This window comes from Sciurus vulgaris (assembly GCF_902686455.1).
Source record: "Sciurus vulgaris genome assembly, chromosome: 5".
Lineage (NCBI taxonomy): Eukaryota > Metazoa > Chordata > Mammalia > Rodentia > Sciuridae > Sciurus > Sciurus vulgaris.
Window position 1 is genome coordinate 2,106,328 of NC_136465.1, and position 27,880 is coordinate 2,134,207.

Sequence of the window (27,880 nt, forward strand, 5' to 3'; positions counted from 1 at the left end):
GAGAGCTGCCTGCTACTGTGACTGTTCCTCTACTGCCAGGTTCTCTGCCACTTTTGTCTGATTTTCTGTCGTGGTGCTCAGTCATAATGTGCTTGTGCCCAAATGATCAACAGCTTAAGTATGAGAGGGACGCGATGTGTGGCCATGCGGCCATGTTACAGGGCTGGGGCTCCCAAGGCCACGTCTAGATGATTCAGAGACACTTGCATTTAATCTCTGCTCAAAAATAACTGGGGGTGACCTTCAAGCAGAGTTCACGGAATCTCTAGCGAGGTGAAAAGCTCTGTGAATGTCCACGTGTCTCACCCGTCTTATACCTCGGCTCTAGCAGGCAGACGTCCAAGGGCTGAACGTGTGACTTATAGCCACCTCCCCTAATGCAGGTGAGTAAAGAGGATCTTCTTGGTGTTTAATGAATGAAAATCCCCTTCCAAAGGCAGAAACCACTGTGAGAACAAGATCAATTCCGTTCACGGTGATTTCCCGCACTGACCGTCTGGGCACACTGGACGTGCATTCAAACGGCTTGAGAGCCTGATGATTGGTCTATTCTTCAGACAAGGGTTCTGATAGAGGCAAATGCAACCACTGCTCCATGCATTCCATTCCCAGGAAGGTGGCCTGAGCTCCAGGCCCATGACCTCGCTGTCCTCATGTCTGAGCCTCACTGCAGCTTTGCTGCCTGTTAGCAAGTGGACGGTCTCTAGCCAGGGAGCCACCAGCTCTGCCAGTCTCCTTCCCGTCCCCGCAGGGCTGCTCACCCTGAAGATCTGAGCTGCCATAGTGGACACCTGTTCCTGGACACGGGGCACATCACACCAGCCCAGCAGCTCTCCAGGGCGCATCGCACACATGACCACAGGTAATAGTGACTGAGGTGCTGAGAAAGATTCAGATGTCTGTGCTGGGTGATCGCCATGTCCTCAGGAAGTTAGACATCTCTCTGTTGCCTTTGTAGGGCAGCACTAGTGGGTTAGATCAGATTGAGGACTGTGCATAGGATTTAATGTCATAAATGTATTGACCAATATGATTACTTATTGATTAACAAATTAATTTAATAAATACAAGTAATTACTGACAGAATGATTAAAGTATATAAAGGAAGGGCAAAACAATTCACACTGTTAAGGAAAGGCATACGTGAAACATTTATTAGACACACATGTAAGTGTGGCTCTCATGTGCATGCATATACATGGCGTGTGCACAAATGAAGACCAATATGCAGATAGGCCCAGTGATATGCTCACTGGTAAAAGATTATAATCATTTACACAATTTATAGCAAAGCAATAATCTCCTGTTTGTTCCCTGATGTTTAAACGTCTTTTAATGTCAATTTTGATGATATTATTTCAGCTTTAGAAAAATATCTTTGCTGCCTTCAATGTGCAATTCAGCGGTTTATCGTTTTCAAAATAAATTTCTAAACTGTTAATCAACTAATTGCTCATGTAGCTTGGAGAAACCACGTCAAGTCGTTTCCCATCACGCTGTCCTCTTGCAGTTCATCATTAATGGTCAGAGGTCAGATCAATAATGGAATCGCTATCCAGTTCTTCAGTTTAATGAAGATCACTGCACTACACACTTACCATCCTGTCCACACCATTTACCCACCTGTGTATCGAATCCGGAATCCCTTTTTGCTGGTTGCGTGGTCAGTGGACCAGCGGAGGTACAGCTGGTTGCTCCTGCTGGTGAAATTTGTTTGCTCGGTGTGGTTCCCGCTCAAGACCACTAACAGAGGGCTCTGCCCAGAAGACCCTGGAGGGAACAGAACATGAGCTGAGGTGTGGATCAGCACCCATGAAGCACAGGCTACTGTAGGCTCTTGGTTAAACTGGTGTCTGTGTACAACATGCAGCTACTTTTTTCCAAAGTGGACAAAGTATCCCAAATGATGACAACAACATCCCTGGCAAGAATAAGACTGCTTAGGAAAAGCGTGAGGTCTACCTGTTGGTAAGGACACGACACTTCAGTGAAAGGTGCCGATCACACAGAAGCAACGGGAAAACTGAAAGTGAGTTTTAGAGTGTGGACCCAACCTAGATGCCCTTTAACAGATGAATGGATAAAGAAACCGTGGTATATATTTTTATTACTATTAGTATTTATAATTTGTGTAGATATGAGAAATTGGAAGCTCTCCTGCAGCCCTAGTGAAGTCTAAGCCAGGACAATCACCGTGAGGAGCAATTTGGTCATAGCCAAGAAAATTGTGATTAGTTTTATTTCTATAAATCTAGCATATGTGCACATTATTCATGTAGCATAAATGTATATTCCAACATTACTTCTCATGGTAAACTTTGGATCCCAACTAGTAGTTTAGAATTTTTATAAAAGGATATTGGAAATGTCATAAAAAGAAATTAAATCACACAGTATCTAAAATTAATGAAGCTGATATACATGTTATCAGTATAGGCAATTCTAAGAATAGCATATTGGTGTCTAAGAATAACCACTTGCAGAAAAATATTGCAACTGAATAAATGTGTAAAATCTCAGAATAAGTAAAGCGTTTAGTGTGGTATGTGAGTATGTGTCTGTGTGTGGATGATGGAGGATGGATAGAAGGAGCCAGATAGATAAACAGCTGTGTCGTAGATAGACCGCACACTCTGGTAATCCCAGCAACTCTGAAGGCTGAGGCAGGAAGATGGCAAGATCGAGGCCAGCCTCCACTTTGTGAGATCTTTAGCAATTGAGTGAAACCCTGTCTCAAAATAAATAAAAAAGGACTAAGGATGTATCTCAGTGGTAGAGTATCCCTGGGTTCAATTCCTAATACAAACAAAAAAATTTTGAGGGACTATGAATACATAGATGACAGATGATGGATGGTTAGATAAGGAATAAAAAATCAATTTGTATATTTTTATATATTTGAAAATTCTCCAAAAATACAGGAAAAATGAGTTAATCTTGAGTACCCAGTTAAGGAGAGTGAGGGCAAGGTGGAGCTAGTGAGCACTGGGCTCCGTGCTGGTGGACGCTCTCATGGGAGAAGCACCATGTTGGACATGGAAGCTGCACTCTCCTTCAGGCAGCTTGAGACCACAGCACCAGCTCCTAAGGCTCTGCCGCCCTGTCCCAAGCTCACTCAGGAAACTCACGACCAAGTGGGAGAACCAGCTCATCGCAATCTATGATGCAGTGTCAACAGGCTGACTGACAGTGTCTGGGAGAGTTACACACAGAACTTTCATATGTACAGGAAGATAATGAGAAGTCACAACTTCACTATGGGTCTTGCTAAGTTGCTGAGATGGCTTTGAACCCACAATCCTCCTGCCTCAGCCTCCTGGGCCACTGGGATTATAGGCAGGCACCACTGGGCCTGGCACGGTTGGATCATTTCTAATGGTTTTCCCAAGTAAAACTCCTCAGGGCTCAGTTGTGCTCACCCCAATCCCATGTTGAAGTCCTATTCCCAATACCTCAGAAAGTGACTGGGTTTGGATGAACAGTCTTCAAAGACAGGCTAAATTGAACTGAGTTCACAAGATGGGCCCTGATCCAATCTGACTGGAGCCCTTACAAGCAGAGGAGATGAGGACCCAGACCACGGGGAGATCACACCAGGAGAGACGCTGTCTGCAAGCCAAGGAGAGAGGCCTCCAAGAAATGAGCTCCTTCCACGCTTGAGCTGGGGCTTCCAGCCTCCAGGGCTCCCAGGAATAATTTCTGTTGCTTGCACCACCCAGTCTGTGGTACCTTCTCAAGGCCCAAATGAGCACGTGCAGAAAAGCAGCACAGTGACAGCAGCCAAAGCAAGGCCCTGCTCAGCAGTGGTTCACTGCTTCCTGCCAGAGACCGTCAGGGGCAGGTGTCCTGGAAGGCACTGCGGAAGGGAGCCTGCCGTCACCCCTAAGCAAGACGAGCTCCCTGTTGTGTGCTGGCTGGCTTGTGGTTGTTTAAAGAGATAGTGTGTATTCTGAAACAAAATGCCACTCAGGAACTAATTAATCTGAACACGGGATATTTTAAAATGTCATTTCCAGCAACAGAAGGTAAGAATAAGAGCTTCAGGTATTGTTAATCCCACATCAAATCCCTCCCTACCTGCCACCTGTTCTTCCTGAGCTGCAGCAGACTTTCTAGGACCCTTATTTAAAAGCACACACCCAACCAGCATGTGTACAAGCAGCCCCCGTCATGAAGGGAAGCTGTCATTTATGGTGGCCAGAACTGACACTAGCAAGCATTTCATCAGGGACCCACGATCTTTATTCTGACACTTTCTCAACCAGGTTCTACACAGGTTAAAATCCTATTTTTAAAAGTTGTGGGACATTCACAATGGAGTCACCGAGACTAACATATTCCTGGGCTAATAAAATTTAAAACCGGTATATTCGACGTGTTTTCTGGTCCACTCATGGACTATAAAAGAGCTCCTGTCTAACCTAAAAGGAGACGCACATGACATTTACTGCAACAAAAATGCCATCGCTTAAAAATGTTATTCATATAAAACCCTGACATTTCATTTTATAGAGAAATCTTTGAGAGCAGAACAATACCAGTCATAAATCTTGGATAATTTTGACAGCAACTGCTATGACATTGTCTCTCTGGTCTACTTTGCTTATTGTTTATGATAGGCATAGTCTCTCTGTATTGTGGGAGATCAAATTGCAAGTAATTAGAGCATAAATTATTAATAAGGATTTTGCTTCTGAAATTAAAACACATAAAAGTACCTACAGCTATATTCCAATTCAACTAATGTGAAACAGAAGAGCAAGCATAAATTTAAAATAATATGTCCCTATATTAAATTATATGTGGCAGGTATAGAAACCAACGTGTATACATGTGTGCAGACTCACAACAGTGAGGTGCTGTGGTCCCTTCTGCACTTTTGTGACATCTGATTGTCCACAGTTGTGGAGAGAGGTGACAGAGGATGGGAGAGCAGTGACTGAGATTGGGGGTCTCTGATGACCTCATGACTGTGGTGAGCCTGGTGCCTGGGAATGTTTCTGTGCAAAGGCACAGGCTGCCCAGCTGCTACGATAATGCCTGGCATGAGGAGGGTATGCTGAAGAGTCTTAACAGCTTCTACCTTCCTGGGATACAGGAATTCTCACGCCAGACAAGCACAGTGTTTCACCAGCTCTGCTACTCCTGAGCCTGTGCGCCTAACAGTAACTTTAAACAACGGGCCTTCTAGAGAGCTACACAAAGCTCCTTATGTTGCACATTGCAACGGTGGATCGCAACTGCAGAAAAGCTGCATAGATGTTCTAGTCCTGTAACTCTCTGAGTAGAAAGAACGATACTCCCATAGTCTTTAACCTGATCATGAGACGCATACAAATAAAGATTGCTGGTGTAACTCTTTGGATCTGCTTCTCCATCAGAGAGCAGCACTCCACCTGACCCCAGCTATTCATCTTCAGAATCTGCAGGTGTGAGTATTTATTTTCTAATCCCCACGGCTCCTTGCTGGAACTACAAGTTTGACCCCACAAGTCATGGCACACAGCATGTGCCAACCTGCCATCCTCCTGAGCCTAAGCAGCCCTAATTTTGCACTTGCATAAATTCTCTTCATCCTAAAGACCGAGAGGAAGTCTTCAAGAAAGAGCGTCTGCTTGGATGTAGACTTCAAAAGAAACACAGACACCCTCCAGGCCCCTACCGCTCTCCAGTCCTCTGTTTCCACATATCACATGTGAGTTTGATTTCTAGATTAGTAGTTAATCTTCAGAAACACACAAGTTGGTTCATGTGGGTCTGCCCACACAGCAACTGACGATTGTGACTCGTCAAATCAGTAACACACACACAAGAACAGAAGACTTTCCTCACTACATTGTGGTTTATCTGAACTCGGTGACAAATCTGTCAAAACATGAGAGAGTCGTGTTATTATGTTCAGACATAACCACATTCTGGTTGACCCCTCTGGGCCACGGTGATCCTTCTATTTTCCCAAAGAGAATTATCAACAGGGGCTTCATTTCAAATTGACAATTCAACCATGTGCACCAGAGGCTAAATGATCATTAGAATTGTATGAAAACATACAATTTTTGCTGAATTTCTTTTTTTTTTTTTTTTTTTTTTTTTTTTTTTTTTTTTTTGCTGAATATGGTATTAGCATGCGTTTAGCTAACTATTTTACTCTTTTAAAAATGCTAAACATTACAGACTTCTGCTTTACCAGCTGGAAGTCTCTTTGAGCCTCTGTTAGTAAAATAGTCATTCACAGCGATTAAAATACTTTAGATTTCTTAATTTTCCTAACATACCTAGTGAACATTAATACTTGGAAAAGGCTGCCTGCGATCTCCCACTGTGAATCCCCACAGCAGAGTAAAGCAAGTTCAATGAGGACCGTGAAGGAGGCCGTGAAAGCTGGCTCTCAGGCCACGTGGTTGCTGGAATCCACAAGACCCTGAGCAACCATGGCAGTTTTCTAGTTTGGGGACAACATGATTTAAATGGATACTAGATGCAAGTCCTTGTGCTACTAAGACCTTAGGAGATGGTGTTAGTGAATGAATCATTAATATGCAAAGACAAAAGAAACTTACCATCAAACACTTCCAGGGCATCGAACTGCTTCTCGCTTTGGAATGTGTCCACCAAGATGGTGATGTTAAAGTTTGGGTCCACCCTGATGCTCCAGGAGCATGTCTGGGAGTTGAAGTAGTTGCCTGGATACCCTGGGCTTAGGATCACTCCAGAAGATTCTGTCCGGACTTCATTTGCTGGGCACTGTGCTAAAGAGAGAAGTACCCACAAAGGAGTGCTTTAACAAAGTGAATTCAGCTTCCAAAGAGCAGTTTCTCTCCCAGACATATTAGACAACGAGAAAAAAAGGCCATTGTACAGAGGTCTAGCCGAGCTCGTGGGTGCCCACAGAGACAGCCCCCGCAGCAGTGAGCAAAGCAGCCCCCACCCCCGTGGCTGCACCATGCAGCCTGGATGGGCCTCTGCCTGCTGTGTCCCGCACACACCTTAACCAGGCAGGCGCACTGTGCAGTTGAGCACAGGACCTCGAATTTTTCCATCACAACCACAAAGAAAGATCTCCCCTCTCCCATACGATAAGAATATGGCACCATAAAATAAATATGAGAAAAATCCCCAAACAGAAAATCTTATTTATTTCAGTCTTTGATATACTTAGAATAGTGAAATTTAAACCTTGGGTGGGACCCAGTGCCAGGGACCCTGGGTACAAGATGACCCGGACAGCCTGGCCTGAAGCCCACCTTGGGCCCTACCTGCTCGTATGCAGCAGGAGCCGGGATTTCTGGGATGCTGTGAAGAAATCACTGAGACACTGGGGCTGTGTCCACATACCATCCCCCCCTCCCTGTTCCACAGGCTCCAGGTTTGTTAAATATACAGCCTGTATAGGTGTGAGCTACGAATGTGCAAAAAAAAACCAGCAGGGACGCCTAGTTGCTCTTTTCTCTCATTGCTTCACTGTATTACCTAAAGTTGTGTGCTCACAGAATAATAAGGGGAAATTATTTCTATTATTGATAATGGCTAGATACACCAGAACTAGTCACAGAACGTTTGAGAAGTTTCATATCAACTTTTCCTCCATGAAAATAAGCTTTTTCTTCAGAAGAGATAACTTATTTATTGTTATCTCCTAATTAGCTAAATATGCATTATTTATATATTCATCTTGAAATAGGAGCCTGAAGCAGATGAAGAGAATTTATGAAATATGTCTTCTTCAAGTAACTGTGAAAAGGCACACTTTTCCTATGTTCCTCCACTTACCTTGGTATTCTAACTGAAATGCATTTCAAAATCTAGAAACGTTTGGAGACAAAACCACCCATGATGAAGAGTCTCAGACGTACCTGTTGCAGGTAGGGTTTTTAAGATGTTCACAAGGATGAATCAATGGCAAAAATGTATAAAAACTAACCCTAACCGCAAGTCACAGACCACACCACACAGTTAAAGTACTATTTTCCTCCATCTTGTTTCGCAAAGCCGGTCTGTTCCCACGCGGACACGCTGCATTTCCAGAGAGGCACAGGCAGAGGGCGCTGTCTGAGAACCCACCCAGGCTGACCTGAGGCCTTAGCCAGTCACCCGCCCCGCGCATACTACCACTGCTGCCACAGTCACCGGCGGCCCTGGAGTTGAAGGCCATCTGCACCCAGGAAACATTCCGTGGAGTTGCCCAGATCCACCTGGGACAAGGCGAGCGTCTCCCAGGGTCCTCAGGCAGGGCAGCGGCTCTGACGCAGCAGCTCAGAGCCAGCCCCTCTCCCTCCATTCCTAAAAGGCTGTGCTTGCTTTTGTTTTTTTAGAGAAGATGAAATAAAAACATAAACCAAGTCATCTACCACGTCCTGTTTGCACTACACTGAGCACGATTTCTTCAGCCAGGTGTCTTGTTTTTAAAATGCATGGGCGTGTGTCTCCCAGCGAGCCGCGAGGTTTGTCTCCTGGGCCTGCTCCCTCGCAGGCCCCTGCCCCTCTCGTTTCTGATAAACTGCTGCAAACATCATCTGAGGGGGAAGATTTCTGAGGCACTTTCTCCTGCAGTACAGCTGCTCATTTCTCCAGCACACTGTGTCCCTACAGGGGCCCCGGGGACACATCCCACCACAGGAAAGCACTGCCCAGGGGTCCTGTCAAGCTCACGTCTGGAAGCAGCTTGCCTCTGAGACATGTGTCTGGTGCTTGGAGACACGAGACCTCACATGTGACTCCTTCAGATTATTTTGAAAGAAAAAAAAAAAATCAAATGTGGAATTTAATAACACATTTAAATCAAATGTGTTATTTAATGCATCCATCCTACAGGCCTCCAGCAAAGCGATATAGGATCAGGATTAGTAATGGGATCAGGAACACATGTTAGGATTTCCAGTAGTGAGGTTTTCCTCTTTGGTGCTGTGGATTGCGCCCGGGGCCTCGTGCGTGCTGGGGAAACCCCGTGGCTGCAAGCCGCAGCCCCATTCCCCGGGGCCTCGTGCGTGCTGGGGAAACCCCGTGGCTGCACGATTTTTTTTTGTTTTAATTTCCCAGACTGGCGTCAAACTCAAAGTCCTCTTGCCTTAGCCTCCTCAGTAGTTAGGGTCACAGATGTGCCCCAGGACACCTGGCAGGATGGATTCTGATCAGCACTGTGGGTGGGAGGGAATTTGGGGTGAGGCCACCCTTTTGGTGAGAGGGAGAGCCGTCACTGGGAGACTTGAGCAGCTGTGGCGGACACACACCGGGACTCGGCTCTGACCAGCTCTTATGTGGCCTCCCTCAGCTGCCCTCCCCAAGAGTGGGTATTACCAGATGGCCACTGATCTTTCCAGTGTTCACTGACTATGTGAGTTTCTGACTTTTTCAAATGGGTGTTCTAGAATCTCTGCAGATCCCAGGGTCAGAGGGTGAAGCCACCTGACACCAGGACCTTCTCAAGTCTGGCCCTGGTTGAGGGTCCTGCCCTTGGTCCCTCTTCGCCAAGGACACCCTAAGAGCAAGCTGCAAGGAGCCAGGCGCTCCCTCCCAGAGGTCACATGCCTGGTCTCCAAACCTTTCTTATTAATTCTCTTCCCTCCCCCCGAAATACTTCCCTTTCCTGTTTAAAGTAGTATCTAACATGGTCATATCGATCTGCCTATGATATTATCTTTCAAAGAACACTGTACAGCCTTCCCCATGTTTGCCCCAAACTGCTCATGGTTTTCTAGGCACAACTTCTGAAACTGAGGCCAGAAGTAGAGCCAGTGGGATCAAGAGTGGATACATTGTCTCATTGAGAATTTATTCTGGGATTGGCCTCACTTGATCTCAATCAAGTCCCTCTAGTGATATAAAGTACTTAAGAAAAAGTGAGATTAGGTGCTTAAGAGATTAAGGACTGGGTAAAAGACATCTGAGCTCCTATTTCCTGTTTCTAAATGAAGAGTAGTTGAAATAAGAACACTTAAGTTCCTTTAAGAGTTTGCTCCTGAATTCCAAGAGAAGAGTCCTGGGCTGTCCTGAGCCTTGTCACTGCAGGCAGGGTGTGGGTGTGCAGCCCAGCAGTGGCTGAGTCTGTGGCCCTTGCAGAGGCATGAGAGCCTGGTCCTGTAGAGAATTGTGCTGGGTTGTGTTGGTCCACTTTGCTACTGGATTGCTGTGAGCTCAACCTCATTGACATACACACTAGGTTCATCTGGACACACAGTAAAGGAGGTTCCTGTTTTTAGATAGGCATATTAAATGAATTGGTCTTTCTTCACTTATCTACTAAGAGCTCCTTGGCTTAAAGTTGTCTCTTTTGAGAAATTTCAGCCTGCATTCATTGGGATTCAAATGTACCTTAAAAACATGAAGATTTGCCTCTGTTGACTTTATGTGAAATGACCAGGGAATAATATTGGCTAAGTTATATTGTTAGATTATATGTATGTACAAAGATGCAACAATGAAACACATCATTGCGTACAACTGCGAAATATGGAAAAGGACGAATAAATAGAAGAATATGTCCTTGAGTTATTTTTCTGTTAAAAATTCTGTGCAATGGCAAAAGATGCTCATTATATATCCTCCATCTTGTACAGAAAATTCAAAGGCAGATTGTCATTGCCTTACTAATGTGAACACTAAGCTTTTCCAAGAAAATGGCTCTGGTGTGTTTCACCAGTGTGACTCCTGGCTTCTAGGAGAGGGGACAGGAGGCAGTTTCAGCAACTCTGCAGGGACACCCTGGGGTCTCCGGGGAAGCTGCTCTTCTGGGATGGCATCCTGTGCCTGCTGGCTCTGTGCAGGGGCAAGGTCAAGGCTGATTTCTAAAGAGCATACGTGTCACGGGTGCCCAGTGGCCACTGAGTCCAGTCTGCACACTGCAGTTTCAGATGTTGGAAATCCCCTCCCTCTCAAGGTGACTGGGATGCCACCACCTGATGTAGTGAGGGTACAGCCGCCAGGTGTCAGAGGGGACCTGCTCAAGCTGTGAGCGCTCGCAAAGTCACCCGGAAGCTCACACTTCACAGTGCAGGAGAACCTGCCTCACACAGGGTCCCGGTCCACAGCAGGCAACCTCCCAGGGCAGTTCATTTCCTCTTCCTGTCCTAAGTAAGGCAGATGGACCAGCCTCCCCTTGCGAGATGGACAGGGATCAGTGACCTGCCCGAATCACTAAATGTGGGCTGGGCTCTTCCCTTCCTGAGTTTCACGTCCTTTCAGCTGTGGCTCCTCCCCTGGGACCATCACACTCGGCCTCCTGGGAGGAGGAGTCCCCTGTTCACAACATCTGCAGCGGGCATCCTTTAAAATTTAAATTGGGAAGATTTTTACAGTGACCTGATGGCATTTCCGACTTCACTTGGACCCCTGTAGCTTATTTTTAGTTGTCAAGCTCTCTTTGCCCAAAGGAATTTGAATGTGTTGCCCATAACTGGTGTTAAATTGATCTAAGAGCATTCTAGGCAAGGAATCCATGGGTGAGTCTCAAATCCTGTCCTGCTATTGTAGATTACCTAAGTTCTTGCATCTTTTCTATTTCTTTTAAGGGTATGTAGAAAACATGAAGTGTCTACTTTTCGTTGTTTATAAAGTTTATACCAAAAAATATTAAATACTAGCTAATCATGTGTATGCTGACGAGTTGACAGGGAATTTCCATGATATGCAAATTCATGAGATAGATCTGTGGATGGAAAGGAAGGTGACAGAGAAGATTGTGACAGAGGGCACACTGCCCCAGAGGGTGTTCCCTGTTCCTTTAACACCGTTTCATCTTGGCCCAAGGTGGAGTGTCTTCGTGGACGGCCTGGAGGAACAGGACTTCTCTGAGGAGTTTCCTCAGGCGGCCAGCTAAAGAGGAGGGGCCCTGGCTGCTCCCTTTGGAGCCGCCTCCCCGACGTGGGCACAGCAGGCCGAGGCGGCCAGCGCCCTGCGCCTGGCGTGGCGTGGAGTGGGGCCTACCTTCGCAGGTCGGGAGGGAGCCTTCGAACTGCAGCTGGGAGCCGAGCTTGCAGGTCAGCGTGTCGCTCCCGGACAAGGTGTAGCCAGGGTGGCACTGGTACCGCACGAAGCTTCCTGAAAGACAGGACGACACACACAGCTGTGCTGCCAGCCACTCGGCAAGGGGTCAACACGCTCGGCTGCCAACAGGAGCCATGGAGAGACCCCCAGAGCTGGCCTCTGTCAGAAGGCGCCCTCCTCGGCTCTCGGTACACGAACGCCACCTGACGCTCGGCCTGTGCCGGCACAGAAATGCCACAGGTGACCCCCGCTTAATGGGCACGTCTCTTGGTCCCTTCCCAACCTCTGCCACACACGAGGGGTGCCGGGTCGTGTGTGGGACGATGACGGGTTCTGCACCCCAACAGGTCTCTGCAGGGACCGCGGCCTGAGGAGCCGACTAACCAAGCCGTGGAGAGTGGCCCAGAGGCCATCAGCCACACGGCGAGGCCAGCGGTCTGAGACCTGGCACGCTGACGGGTGAGGGCATTTCTAACTGAAACTGAAAACCTGGCTTGCAATAATCATATTGCAAACACGTGCTGTGGCCACTTAAAATGACCAGGTGACGGCTGGCGCAAATGACAGAGCAGGACTCTAGAACGTCACCAGTAAACATGCCAGTGACATCCAGGCTGGGGGAGGGCGGGGTCGCCGTCACCCGTCTTTAAGCCACAAGTGACTACGTCTCTCTTCAAGGGTGTGGACCTGTCCCCCCTTAAACACAGGACCTGCCGAGTCTGCCTCTGAAACTTTCTGAGGAGCGAACAGACCTGTGAATGCCCCGGGTGAGGACACTCCGAATGACAAGCGCAAGCTTCAAGTGGCAACTCGAACAACAATTTGGAAATGGAGAAGGGGACATTTTATCTTGAACTCTGCACAGACCCCAGCACGCTGGAAGTATAACTTTTTTTTTTTTTTTTTTGACAGATTACCAGGTTACCGATCTCCAGAGGCCTGCAGGCAGAGGTGGGGATAAAGCCCGCTTCTGGGTACGGTGATGTTACCTATTTCAAAGTCCTCGTCCTCGGTGAGCATGTCTGCCCGCGGGACTGCGGGTGGGGGCGGGCACTTCTTCAGCTGAAAGGCTGAGGGGCCACAAAAACAGAAGGAAAACCACAGTTACACTTGCTGAACAAGCAAAAGGTCACAAAAGCTACCGCACGCTGGGACACACAGGCACGCATCGTCCCCTGGGGGCGTGTGATCGCTGCACACCAAGCGACAGATGAGGGCCGAGGGCACCAGGACACCCTGAGCAGAGCCACCGGCTCCCTGCACCTGCCTGCACTCCGCCCAGCGCAGCGGGCCTCTCCTTCTGGGAAGGAGTCCAAGCTTGCCATGATCACCACTCCAGGACACGAGGAGTGACGATCGTAGCACGAAGGTGACCCTGAACAACTACTGGCCCCAGGAAACTGGCCCCCAGTGACAGTGCCAGGAGCTGGAGCGGGGGCGGGGTGCCGTCAGCCCCCTCCCGGAACGCTCTGTCCCCAGCAGAGGGAGGAACGGGCACTGACCGTGGAAATTGAGGACAAAGAAGCCTCCGTTTGAGAAGTCGCTGTGGAACTTGAGCAGGACTTGGCTGGTGGAGCTGTGAGCGGTTTCCAGGGCCGTGTTCCCGCTGAAGACTCCCAGCTGAGGAGCGTTCTGGTCAGGACCGTCCCTAGGAAGCAGACAGAGCCTTGGAACAGGAGGCGCCTGCACGTGCAGCAGGCCCCGTCCTGGCCCGGAGCTCACTGGCCGGGGCTGGCGGGAGCAGCAGCCGCTCCCTCCCCTCCACGGGCCTCAGCATCCAGGCCTGCACAGCCACCCACCAGCTCCCCGGCGAGGTCCCTCACTGAGAGTCTAATGCAGTGGACCCTCCCCTGTCCTGAGGGAGATCGATGGAAATTTTTGCAGGCGAATGAAAATACTTTGATAGACAACGAGACTGGGTTTAGAAGTAGCCCGTCCAATATCCAGAGAAATCCTGCAGTCCCTCTCATGTTGATGCCAGCCCCGGCGTGGGCACTGGGCACCCCAGGCGTCCAGACCTTTCTGCCTCCTGACAGCATCACCTCCGTGGAACAGTGCTGCTGCGGTCCTTGTGGGCCTCCGTGATTTGCTTTAGGCACATCCATGGGGTCAGCACTTCTCACCCCTTCAGGACTGACCTCAGGAGTCAGCCTCCCTCTCGTCCTCCGCCGCTACACACCCCAAAATAAGACCAGCCATTCTGCCAAACGGAATGGAAACCAAAACCTGGCTTCCAATCCCTCTGCTTAGGCCTCTTACAGGCATCCTCAGGGCCCGGAGCGTAAAGCCTAGGTGTGCATCGTGGGTCAGCAAGACCCCTGTGACCCTCCCCGCTGGTGCCGCCACCTCTTGCTCTCCCTGTGGGCTCTAAGGAGAGGTCAACACCGTGTGCATGCACATGCACACGCGCAGTCACACACACGTGCACGAGCATGCGCACACACATGCATGCACTCACACACACCCACGCACACCCACGTGCACACACACACACACACACACCACTGCAGTTCCACTAGTTCTCATGCAGTTCCCCCAAGCAGCAGTTCCTCCTGCTGCAGGGCCTCTGCTCTCCCACCCGGCGTCTCAGGCTGGTGGTCACCCTGTGTCCCTCGGAACTCTCCCCTCAGATCTCCAGGGTGGAGAGCCCTTGCCCAGCTGGATCCTGCAGGCCCAGCCAGCTTCACCCTGTTTGCACAGGGCCACCCACGGCCCGGGAAGGCCAGTTCACAGCACCACTGGGGCTGGCGAGCCAAGTGGTAACCAGGCCACGTCCTCAATAATTCTAGAGTAATCCAACAATGGCAAAGGATCCCAGAGTTTTTCTTTTAGGAAAAAAAAAAAAAAATCACATTTAAAAATGTAAACAGAATAATCTTACTGGGGAATAAAAGTGATCAAATTATTCTGTGTGCACATATGAATACATAACAGTGAATCCCCCTAGGAAGTACGATTGTAATGCACCAATAAAAAATTTTATAAAGAAAGAAAAAATAATCCTGGATGTCTCTCCCATGTTTCAAAACCTGAATCTGTTCCTCAAAAATCGCCCTCCACACCTCTGGACTGTGCCGGTGAGTTTGGTTTCTGTCTATCGACCAGCCCGTTTGGGAGCCCACAGCCTGTTCCACAGGAGGCACGTCAGTGGGGAGGCCCACAGTCCTTGGCAGTTACAGGGGCTCTGCCCAAGTCGCCCTCGTACCAGACAGCGATGTAGTCGTTAACGGCCTCCGTCTGCAGCAGGGTGAAGTTGATGTACACCCCATGCCCTGGAGGGACCGTGATCAGCCAGAGGCAGTCCTTCAGAATCGGGTACTCATCTGGAAAGCCAGGGGAATAAATGGTCCCATTCTCGGAGGTCACATTATACCCACAAGGAGCTGAAAAGGGAGAAATCAACAGTCAGCCTGGTGGAGAGACTGTAGAAAGTGGGTCAACATTCCAGAACTCTTAGCCAAATTTCCCTTGTGAGAAATCATTGAAATACTCCTCAGGGGTACTTTGCCAAAGTGATTTCCCTAAAATCTGGAACCTTCAGAAGAATTACACTTCTGAGTCCTCTCAACCTCAGTGATAAATTCTCCAAATCTTCAAAATGCCTTCAGGATGGTCCTTCCCACATGAGGAAGCATCCCCACCACCTGGGACTGAGCTGATGACCCCTCGGTCTGTCCAATGTCGCGGATAATCTGGAAATGACATATAATCACATATCTGGATATTTCTAGGTGAAGTCACGCTCCTAAAGCCTATGTAAGCTGTCCAAAGAGAGGTATCTAAGCCCATTGCCTTAGAAGGAAAATACTACCAACACTTTGCAAATATATACCTGAAGAAGCAAGGCAAAATTATGTCAGTGGATGTTTTTAAATACGTCCATGTCTACTAATGTCAAGTTATGAGAAGAATGCTGCTGCACAGTCTATTTTTATTTTACTGAATAAATTGGCACTCATTGTTGCCATGGCAATTAGTTTACTTACATAAAAGTAAGTGAGATGGCCAGGTATGAGTAGAATAATTTTAAATGTGGTCTTTAATTCAAATAGAAGTAGCCCATAAACGTCATAGACAAGTGGACTTTAAAATAAAACCAAAAGCAGCCTCTATGGAATGAGTGCTCATTGTAATGCATAAAGCTGCTCCCCCGCCCACCAGGCGCAGCCATTGTCCCCGCCTCCCAACCACTTGTCAATCTGTGAACATCCTGGCTAGCTATTGGTTCATCAGTCAGCTTGCAAGTGTCCTTCTCCCATATTGGTCCCCTGTTGGCCGGGCAGAATTCAACTGTTTTACTGTAGCTTCCCGCCATTTTTTTCATCCTTCTGTCTGTCCTACTCACTTTTCTCTATCCTCCTGGCTTTCCACCCTCTCTCTATGCGCGCCCTTTCGTTTCCTTTCTCTTTTCCTCTCATTTTCTCTCTTACCCCGCAGGGAGACACTGTTTGCTTAATAAACTCCCTTATGTGATTTCCCGTGTCCAGCGTGGTTCCGTGGGACTCCTTACACTCATCACTAGGATCTTCCAGGACTGTCACAGACTGGCCAGGAAAGACCTTGACCAGATGCAGCAAAGAGGCCAAAGTACACAAAGATAAAGGAGAAGAAAACCTAGTCGTGGTTCCAGGTAAGGTCTGGGGGGCCCCTGCGGCGGCGCGTGGCGCAGGGCTGAGCTCACCACACAGGTGAACGCAGGGGCTTTGAGGCGGGCATGCGAGCCGTTGGAGAAGGGCTGTGGAGAGCACGTGAGGAGCCCCACACCCGAGTGGGGGTTGGATCCAGACACGCCCGGATTTGTAACCCAGCAAAGCAGCCGTCACTCAGAGCCTCATTTCTGCAAGTTGGCGAGGCTGGAGCATGGAGCGGTCTTGTTTTACAAGCTGGCTTGCAGTGATGGGACCACCTGGCACAGAGACCACCTTTCCCACTGGGGAAGAAAGCCAAAGCAAAACGAAAGCCAAGGTCTCCACAGTGAAGGCAGGAGAGACGATGTGAGCGTCCCGGCAGGACGCACCCCTGACTGCCAGCACGCTGTCACTCAGTAGCTCTTGCTCAGTGACCAAGCAGCTGTCCTTGTTTTGCTTCACCTATGATATTCAAATAGCAAATCCTCTCATTTACCCAGGCGACCTGCACTTATTGAGAGTCTATTGTGTACCAGGAAGTGCTGTGGGCTGGACACAGCAGTGAGCCAGAGAGCCTGGCTTCTGCCTTGGCGGACCCCTGGGATGGGGACAGAGGGCGATCAAACGTGCTCCGAAGAGTAGGGAACTAAACTGGTGCAAGTGCCAGGGCGGAGGAGCAGGTGTCCCCGTCCTGAGAGTGACATCTGTCAGTGCAGGTGAAGCTTTCTCAAGGCAAAATCCTGTTGCCCTCCTGTGTGCAAAGTCCCCTAAAGCACCCGCATGAGTCCCTCCCATGCCACCCAGCTCCCAGAAGTCTGCGCCCTCCTGAGCGGCACCGGAGGCACACGGGGGTTCCTCTGGTGGCCTCCCACTGACGGCACAGGGTGGGTGCCTGAAGCGCACCGGCCTGCCTTCAAAGCGTCCCCACACCTGAGCTCGCATGGAGACGGCAGGGGATCCAGGAGAGGCTCAGAGGGAACCTGTGCCCGCTGTCTGTGACCATCACAGTGTGCTACTCCATCATGTCACAACAATCAGGACTGAAATCACACTCCACTGATGTGTGATCGACCCAAGTGTGCCAATGCATCCTACTGTCAAGGACAACTAATGAGAACGAACTTTAAAGAGTAAAAAACATTAGGATTGTGAAACCATGAAAGTCCACGAAGGATATTACAGACACTTAGAGTTCTTGCTAGAATTCTCCTAAGACCTCTGCTTAAACTTTAAAGTGTGAGAAAGAAAGAAAAAAAAAAATCTTCCAGTACTAGGACACCAATGAACCCATTTGGCATGAGTATTCATGGCTTATAAACTCTTGGATATCTAGGTGCAAGTGCCGAGTGCTCAGTCTCACCTGGGCCGTGACAGGCTGTGGCTGGCCTCATGATTTCCTTCCCTTATGCTGGTTTCCCTGGGAGGACTTTTCAGATAAGGGGATGTTGTACTCTACCTCAGGAGGTTGATATGGTTTGAATATGAGGAGTCCCTGAAACGATCATGTTAGGCTACGTAGCCAGATTCAGAGGTGAAATGATTAGATTATGAGAGCTACAGCCTTGACAGTGGATTAATCCATTTGATGGATTAATGGATTAATAATTTGAGTGGATTACCGGGTGGCAACTGTAGACAGGTGGGGCAAGACTGTAGGAGTAGGTCACTGGGAGTGTGCCTTTGGGGATTAGGTCTTGTCCCTGTCTCTTGCTCACTCTGCTTCTGTTGCCATTGTCTCTGGGCTCCTTTCCTGCACCATGTTCTTCTGCCCTGAAGTTCTGACCCACCATGTTCTTCTGCCCTGAAGTTCTGACCCACCATGTTCTTCTGCCCTGAAGTTCTGACCAACCATGTTCTTCTGCCCTGAAGTTCTGACCCACCATGTTCTTCTGCCCTGAAGTTCTGACCCACCATGTTCTTCTGCCCTGAAGTTCTGACCCACCATGTTCTTCTGCCCTGAAGTTCTGACCTACCTTGGCATTAGCAGAGACTGAACCTCTGAAATCATGACCCCAAAATCAATTTATCCTGCTCTAAATTGCTCTTGTCAGGTACTTTGGTCACAGCAAAGAAAACTAACTAATACAGTCCTCTTTTGGCAAGCAGAGTTTTAAAAACAGTATTTATGCATAAAAATAAGAAAAAGAAAATTATATTCTTGGTAGTCATTTTTATTCTGAACTCTTAGGAGAGATTAGTTTCTGTATTTACCAATCGATTTGGCAAAATTTACTTCTAAAAAGAATGTCCATAACTTTTTATATTGCTTAGCTTGTTAAATGACTCATGGCAATTATGCAGTTGTGCTCTGCTTAGGAAATCTATTAAACTCAAAGAGTAACAAATTAGCTACCCTAATAAGAAGGTCCTACCAGCTCCTGCTGCACACACAGCAGTCCACTGTACAGTGAGATCTTCAGGACAGTGTGGCAGTGATTAAGTTCACTTAAAATATCCTAAAACTATAGCTGTGTAAGTTTTTCAGGGGCAAAGGATTAATTAGGTCAATAAAATATTTGGAATTTTTGACTTACACTAAGTATAGATGCATATATAATTATCAAATTACATAGTAAATTAAGAAGTTATAGCCTCTTAAAACATGTTTTGACACCTGTGACCCTTCTGATGAAATAAAACTTCTGTGTAATTATGCTATCAGAAAAAATATATATACAGGTGCATATGGATATAATGTCTTGAATTTCTCTTTGGGCTATATTTTTTCTTTTGTTTTACTAGATATCATTTCTTTGGATCATAGCTTTTCAGGTAATTTTACGTGATAGGGTCTTATGTGACAACATGAAAATACTTGAAGCATGTTAATTCAAACTGATTTGATATTTACTTGTGAAGACTGCTGCCTTAAGATTTAGAATTCTTGCATATTAAATGTCAGAGCTGGTCAGTTTTAATGAAGCCAGCTGGAAGTCCTGCCAAGTATCTGTTCTTTTCTGAAGCGTTTAGAGTCTGACAGAACTGGAACCTGAGGAGGGCTTCTCAGCAACCTCTCCTGTGCCGCGGCCACAGATCTGACGGGAGTGGTCTGCGCCACGCGTTAGTGACAGTTATCTCAGGGGAGGGCTCTGAACTGTCAGCACAAGGTGCTGAGGTCTCTGTGCAGTGCTGGACTTGGTGTCCCCGACGCCCGTGGGCCTCTCTGAAGTTCCATCACGCTTATCGAACAGGGAGTCTTTTTTGTATTTTGAAACATCACTTTTCACAGGCAAATTAACCTTCGTGTTAACATACTCCTGCATGCCTATGATTTCATTTCATCTGAGATGGACAGGGTATTGAGCACACGTTGCGTGCTTCTGAAAGTCTTTCGCAGAGCCCCTGAACCTGCTGACGACATGCGTGTTAGGACATAACTTTAGGGGAGTCCCGTGTTTCAGTTTTTCATTCTATTCATGGCATTATTGGTAGGAAAATAACACAGCTAGCAGCACTTGTCTGGCAAAGGATCTGGCCACAGAGGGGTCTGACCTTTGCTGATGATTCAGGGAGGTCACCCTAGACACCTGGGGCAGGCCTGGAGTGGGGTGGGAGGGGTCCCCCCCCATAGTGCTGGGGTGGCTCTGGCTACACCAGAAAGACCTAGGGTGGGATTCAGGCTGGTTTGACTCTGGTTGTCCCTCCGGACCTCAGCTGGCAATCAGCCATGTCTACAGGATGCAGCCAGCAGGGACTCGACGCTGAGGCTCAGGTGAGCGTCCCAGGTGGACAAGGTTCCATGCACGTGGTCACAGGTTGTCACAGAGAGTGATGTGTCCTCCTCCGCCCTGCCTGTGCACCCTCTCCCCTGGACGGCCATCACGCCCCCTTTCCTGTTGGAAACTGTAATGGTGAGCATGCAGTAGCTTCCTTGGAACTTCTGAGTTTCTATCATCCCCAAACCTCAGGCTTGTTTGGGATTCTGAAGGCTTTAGCCTCACAATTTAGGTGACTGGGTAGGATCCCATACCATGATGGAACTGGAAAATAGGACTTCACATTAAAGTACATCGAAAGAGGTGGATTTGGTTATTTTCACACTAATAAAATAATTCTAAGCCAGAACAGATATTTCCATATTATAAAATCCAACTAAAAGCAAGAAAATCAAATTAAATATTTAATTTTTTTATGATATCAAGCCAAGGAATCTAGCATTTTCATGAATTCAAATTCAGGGTAAAATTGCAAATAAGACAGAATTTTAATTCTGGTAATTCGATGTAACTTATGCATATAAATATCAGTGTTCTTGGTGGTGCTGGCGGTTAATCCCAGCCCTCATCCACGCTCTGCCACTGAGCCCCGCTGCCAACCCTAAATATGAGTTTCTAAGGGGAAAGTGGTAAGTACTAAAGTTCTAAAAGAGTCTTAATGGAAGAAAGACCAGATATTTGCTCATATCCTTAGTTTCACAAAGGCAGTTTTTAATAAATATTAAGATGAGAAATCTTTGTGTACAGGTGAGGTCATTCTCTTCATAGTTTTCTCTATTGATAAAGAATGGACACAGGTAAAATCTGTGACTTTTCTACTGACTCGCCTCTTTTGCTTTTCAGTAGAAATCCAAACCTGGCTGGACATCTTTCCGTTTTCCCCAGGGGAAAGTGGTCAGCATTTCAAATTTCCACAGAGGTGGTCACTTCTTAATGTCTTCATTCGAAGGCACTGTATCTATGATGCTAGGATGCTGGGTTTACAGGAAATGTTCTGCTACGTACGCTTTCCTCCTAAACATAGTGACTCATCAATTCAGTTTATCCTGGTATCGCAAAAATTTCTAAGTGATAAAAATTGGGGTCATGGGGAAGCTGTGAAGTAGGGCTCCAGCCCAGAGGAGGGGCGTCTGGTGAGCCCAGGTCCTGCTCCACCTCTGTGGGGTCCTGACCCAGCGTCTCCCTGTGGGTCCCCACAGCCGGGCTGGCTGCGGCTACACTGCTGGTCTCCTGCTCTGAGCCTGCTTACACCTGCAGGGTTCGCTCTCTCTGCCAAGCACCCTTCACCCACCAAAGCCCCCGCAAAAATGACTCGGGGTCACGAAAAAAACGCAGCATGCGATGGCAAGAAGACAAACCAGATTACATCCACAAACACCATTCTCCCCTCTGGCCTCACACGTGGCCGGGAGAGTCGCAAGCTGTGTGTGGCGGGTCCCTTCTCCTCTTCTGCACCTGCGGCTCCTCTCCACACACTCCTTGGCCTGGGGCTGCAGTACAGTTATTTGTGCTTATGAATTTGTCATTCTTATGGTTCCCTTGAGACTGGGGGCTGTCTGTGTGTAACTTTGGTATGTGATGTGTTCCTAGAATACCACGTGAAGCAAGCACAACCCCAGAGCTTCCCAGTGAGGTCCCGCTGAGTGAGTCGGTGCATCACGGGACACGTTCAATCACTAGGTGCCACACTGCGACACCTGTGGGGAATCAAATCGCCCCGGGAAGAATGCAGACCCACCGTCACATCGAGGGAAGGGGTGGTTCCAGTTCCTGTTGATGCCGTGCTGACAGGTGAGGACCGGGTGGCCCAGCAGGACGTAGCCTGGGTAGCACTCAAATGATACGGACTGCCCCACGCTGTAGTCCGAGTTGGTCATGAACCCGTTCTGGAAAGGCGGTGGGTCCGGGCAGTTCTGCAGTTCATAGGCTGGAAGGCAAACGGCAGCACGAGGTGAGTCTGGCTGTCCCAGGACTAGCGCAGCTGCGCGCGGCTTCCGGGGTGAATGTGCAGACACTCGCTTTGCAAGATGCCTTTCCAAGCACACAGGTGTCACCCTGAATAGACTCAGCAATGGTCACCAACGGTAGAGGAACGATGACCTCACGCATTTAATGAGCACTTACTGTGTGCCTTAGAGAAAACACAGCGTCTACCAGAGAGAAAATGGACAATGCTTACCTTGGAAAGAAAGTATATCATCTATTTTGAAAAGTGATATAAGCAATAATAAAAATTGCCTGTAAACAATACAGAGCTAGCATGGACCTAATGATATATTTTTGAAAGTTTAACACAGAAATATACCACCACTATAATCTAAGTGCTTTTCACCAGGAAATGTGAACTTCAGTTGTATTGTTTTGCCTAACTTTATTTATCACGAATAAAATAGGGAAACCCGTTCCATTTCCTTTACTTTTTCTAAAAGCATCCATGAAAGGGCTGTGGACTCAAGAATGTGGCACTCACTCTCAGCCTGATTCCAGGACACGCAGCTCACATGCTCTGTCACAGGACTCTGCTGTTCCTCAGAATGAAGTCCAGGCAGGTGGACAACGCCTGCCGTTGGCAGTGCATGCTACTTAAGTTCTGCCCATTTGTAAGTCAGTGGGCGTGTAAGGCGGGTGTGGCTCCTGATGACAAACTGCAACCCCCTTGTTCCCAGGCTGCCAGGTCATGTCTGGGACAGCCTCGCACAGAACTGGGACGGGGACTCACCCCTCCCAGTGACAGGTCCCTGCAGCACTGGTGAGGAGGAAACTGCTGCTCCCCGTCCTGGAGCCCGCGGGGACACAAGCCGTCACCCCAGCCGGCTTCCTAGGACCCGGTGGAACAGAAAGGACTGCTGACCCATGTGGTCGCCAGCAAACGGAGCCGTGGGGTGAAGATGCAGTGGCCCCAGAGAGGCCGTCTGTGGGATGGCGCGGAATGGGAATCTCAACCCGGGACATGGACAGTCCGGCCACCAGCACCTGGGGGACGATGGGCAGCCCTGAAATCTGTGAATGGACGGTGAAAAGTCGCGTGCGCTACCACACATGCCAGGGTCTGCCCGGATTTTGGACTTTCTCTTTCATGTTGACCACCTGGAATGAGGGCGGGGAGGGCAGGAGTAGCAGGACTACAGGAGCAGCCCTGCCGGACAGCCATCCAGGGGGAGGGCACACCCGAGCAGAACATGGCCAGACGGCACTGGAGGTGGCCCTGTGTTCACGGCACAGCCATGACAAGCCCAAAAAGATGAAGCAGGACCACAATGGCCAGATGCCAGTCAGGGCAGCGGGGTCCAAGAGGTGGTCCTCAACGGCACATGCCGGATGTCGCGTCCCACAGACGCGGAGCTCTGCTGCCGGTGCTCCTCATTCAGTGAACTCCAAAAGGGCATGTTTCCTCTTTGAAATGACAAATACAGTGATACTAGGGCCCCTGGATAAGTCACTGATGGCGCCATGATGAGCCAGGACACTTTACAAAGGCACAGTGAATAAAGCTGCAGAAAAACTGGGTTTAGAGCTCAGGCTAGTAACGCCGTTTACAGAGACCTCTACTCCGAGCAGCCCTTGAAGAAGACTGGCTGGCTGTTCAGGCGCGTTCACCGCGGCCTTACTTACACTACGGTGATCCCAATGTCTAAGTGAACTGAGATGGCTGCCTCATAAGCGCCCAGGAGCAGCACTGATCAGTCTTCCGGAAGCCACACTCGCACACAGCGCCCCTGCATTGCGAGGTGTGGCTCCGGGCTTTGACCTGGCCATGGTGTGGAGTCCCACCACAATCCAGCTCTCCGGTCTTCTCCTGGGCTGGCGATGCATGGCGAGATCCTCTCTCCATGCTGGCCTAGCAGTGAGCCCAGCTCCGGGGCCCCTGGTCCCACTTCAGTGGGTCTGTGCTAGACGCTGGGGCTGCACAGACAAGGAACATCCCCTGCATTTCCAGCTTAGGGAGATCTCAGGACACAGCGCGTCAGAAGCCGGGCCTCTGCACACATGCACAGGAGTGTGAGGTTATTTGGAGTCCTGGTGTCGCACAGATCCCTAGCTGACATCTCAGGCTACCTTTGAGCCTCCTGAAGCTGGCTGTTCACCTTGCAGACTCCCTTGGCTTTGATAATCATCACACATGCAGTCCAAGGAGGTCTGACCAGAGCCCAGGGCAGCTGAAGAGCACCCAGGAGCCAGAACACAGGAGTCGGAAAGTGCACTGGAGACGTGGCCCACTCTAGTATGAGGTAGGGACAGTGTTGAAACCAGCTCCCTGCTAACCCAAAGCCTCTGGACAAGTGGCCCTGAGAAGTCAGGATAGAGACCCAAGATGACTGGCCAATCAGAGAATGGACGTTCTGACCACATCTGTACACTCCATGGCAAAGAACCATCAATGAGAAAGACGTAATTGCCCAAGTGGGTGTTCCCAAGCCACTTTTGGCAAAGCTGGACTGTGACACAGCACTACAGAGACAACTGAGCAGATGCCCTCAGTAAGGGCTTCCTCCAATCCACAGGCACCACAGCACAACTGTCACTCATGGGGTCAAACGCAGAAGAAACGGTGCCCCCGGCTCAGGGGGAGGACAGGACCAGCGACCAGTGCATAGTCAACGACCGTGAGGTCGAAATGTCGTCTCACTGGTCGTTGATCTTATAAGCAGGATACTTAGCAGTGGGGATCTGGGTGAGACCACATTCAAGGCGAACATTCTACAGTTGCACAAAAGAAAAGAATCTCAAAACCTCATGGAATATGTGTCCTCTCAGGGCAGACGGGGAGATTGAGAGGGCAGGCCCCCCAGCACTGCTAGTTTGGTATTCCCGGGTCACACTGGAAAGACCAGCTGCTCAGAGAACCTGCTAGCCAGTGTGTGCCGGGGAAGCTAGAGCAGAGCGCCAAGTCCAGGCACCGTCTGGCTGTCCCCAACACCCATGCACAAGCCTTCCATTACCTCTGCTCCCCTGCTGCACTGTTCTTGGCCACCGTGACTGAGCACCGTGACTGCCCGAGGCCACAGGAGGGCTGCTCCTGCAGGCAGGGCCTCGTGTCCCAGTACAGGCACAGCACGTGTGGCTCCTGGCCCTGTGGAGCCGAGGTTGCTCTGCAGACCCTGCGCGCAGGCAGGTGGGGAGTCCTGGCTGCTTCAACTCTCAGCAACGCTCTCTTCAGCGTGCTTTCCAGCAGGGGATCCGCAGTATTTTCACTCTTGTTCTGTTTTATGTATGTGACGGTGTGGATGTGATCGCGTGTGAGAGTGCAAGAAGGTTCAGAGGAGAAGTGACAGGGACGTGAGACTCTTAACTAGCGAATTAATCCCTATAGGAATTAACTGAGTGGTAACTGAAGTGGGCGTGGCCCGAGGAGGTGGGCTGGGGCAGGCTTGGGATATGTCTTTATCTGGTGAGTGGGCTCTCTCTGCCTCCTGACCGTAATGTGAGTTGCTTCCCCAACGTGAGGCGAGTGTTTCCCTCTGCCGCTTCCCTCCCCCAAGATGTCCCGCCTCGCCTGAGGCCTGGAAGAATGGAGCCTGCTGTCCACATACTGAGACCTCTGGACCTGTAAGTCCTCAGATAAGCTCTTCCTCCCCTCTAATTGCTCTGGTCAGATCTTTGAGTCACAGCAGTGAAAAAGCTGACTAAAACGATAGATAAACTGACTGAGAAATGAGTGCCCTGACCCACCAGGTATGACTGCTAACAAAGACTTTCAGGAAAAAAATGAAAAGCCAGTCACCAAAACCGTCACCCGAGGAGTTCCCGGTGAGGAGGGCCTGCACTTGGGATAAGCAGTTCCTTGATGCAGGGGAAGGGAAAGGGCTTCAGCGCGCACCCTGAGGGCACAGAGCTAATCGGGGAAGCAGGTGGACGCTGAAGGGGAGGCGGAACATCTCTAGAGAGACATCTTTGGGGGAAAAACAAGAAGTGTACATCCAAGGGAGAGTGCGTGCCCCGTCCAAAGGGAGAGGCAGTGGCCCCTTGGCTTTCTATGAATATTTGTGGAGGAGCAGTGCCTGGGTCTGGTCCAGAGGCACAGTTTCCTCTAGTTTTCCCTGAGCTTGCTATTGCCCTGGCCTCATGTTATGTCCCCAGGAAGGACGAGGGCCTGGGACAGGGGCTGTGTTGCCAGCAGCAGCTGCGTGCCTTTCGTGTCAAGGTTCCTGGGCATCTGCATCCAACAGCTCCGTGGAGCTGCTTCTTTGAGACCAAGTATCTTTCTTTTTCCGTAGCCCCAAGCTCATCTCTCAACCAGTGGGTTAGATGTAACACGATCTTCAGTGGAAAACCTCCTTCCTGATTCAGCAGTGCTGTGGAGGGGCCGTACCAACCGCAACGACCACCTGCAAGACCAACCAGGTGCTGGCTGACAGACATCCCCGGGAGGATTCCCATCAGGCCGCTGCATGCAGCACAGATGCTGCAGGGCGGCGTGCAAGGCAATGAAGACACACTCCCCTCACGGCCCTGTGCAGTGTGTGGGGTAACTTGAGAACTGCAATGAAGTCATGTTGGGCAGAGGAACCCCAAGCAAGAAGGCCACTGCTGCCCACACAATCCGGGTCGACCACAGGCTTGAGGCTTGAGATGGAACTGCACGGCTCCTCTGGCTTTTCACGGCAATGCTCTGTGAGGCAGCTGTGGGCTGTTCGTTCTCATAGTTGCAGAAAAGGGCTACTTCTTTACGACATCTGAGTCATGTACGGCAGCCCAAAGAATATCTCACACATACAGTTTCCCACACTGGCCATTCTCAGTGGCTAGGATGACATGTCCTAAGGGACAGCTGGGAGCTTGTAACCAGATCGAAGTCCTCAATTGACCGCTCTATATAAAGGTGGTTTAATTGCTTCTCCTGAAGGGAAAATTGGGTCCACAAAACAGCTCACTTCCCATAAACCTGATTGGCACAGAACCCACGGCTTCGGGACTATAGTGATGAATATGCAGATTTGCCATATCCTATTGTCTTTTAAAAACGACACATGTCTGGCACACATCAAGCAAAAGCAGGGTGAAAAGAGTAGACCTCTGAACAAGAAAGATGCTTTTTATTTCCTAAGGCTAAAGTACTACAATCCCCTCTAAGACTTTCAGCACTGGACAGTTCCCATTTCCATGGGGGTATGTGCTTTATAATGCAGGAAAGAAAAAGAGGGGCAGAGACAGACTCAATGCCTCCAAAGGAGGAAACACCAAACCCAAAGGAAAAGACACTAAACTGTTAAGTTAAAGCTTCTCAAGTATTCTCAAATTCTAAGGAAGCCATGCTGATACCATGAAACAAAACAGTGTCCAGAATTTTATCTCCCAAAAGAAATCCTTTGCATGGATCCAGGAAAATACTGACATTCACGTTCATCAATCTGGGCCTAATCACACCTGGGTTTAAATCTTAAGTGCTTAAGGTGACACTGAGCCATGGAGTCACCCTTCACTATCGGCTGCTTCTTGGATCGCTGTCTGTTCAGCAGGGAAGTACTTCTGCAGATCATCTGTTTTCCAGCTCTTGAGTTAGGAATGAGGTACGTGAACTTCACATATTCTTAACAAAGTTCCTTATAAGTCATTTAA

General features: G+C 49.0%; 1 protein-coding gene across 2 annotated transcripts in view; it reads right to left on the reverse strand.

The window, feature by feature from the left end:
* CSMD1 (CUB and Sushi multiple domains 1) overlaps positions 1-27,880 on the reverse strand; it is a 290,133-nt gene that overhangs the window by 108,697 nt on the left and 153,556 nt on the right. For both annotated transcript variants that reach the window (XM_079142910.1, XM_079142909.1), the window contains exons 21-27: positions 22,062-22,250; positions 15,185-15,362; positions 13,482-13,627; positions 12,969-13,049; positions 11,920-12,033; positions 6,561-6,749; positions 1,624-1,770 (exon numbers count right to left, since the gene is read on the reverse strand). In XM_079142910.1, coding sequence (XP_078999036.1) covers positions 1,624-1,770; positions 6,561-6,749; positions 11,920-12,033; positions 12,969-13,049; positions 13,482-13,627; positions 15,185-15,362; positions 22,062-22,250 — 1,044 coding nt within the window. The remainder of the gene's footprint in view (positions 1-1,623; positions 1,771-6,560; positions 6,750-11,919; positions 12,034-12,968; positions 13,050-13,481; positions 13,628-15,184; positions 15,363-22,061; positions 22,251-27,880) is intronic.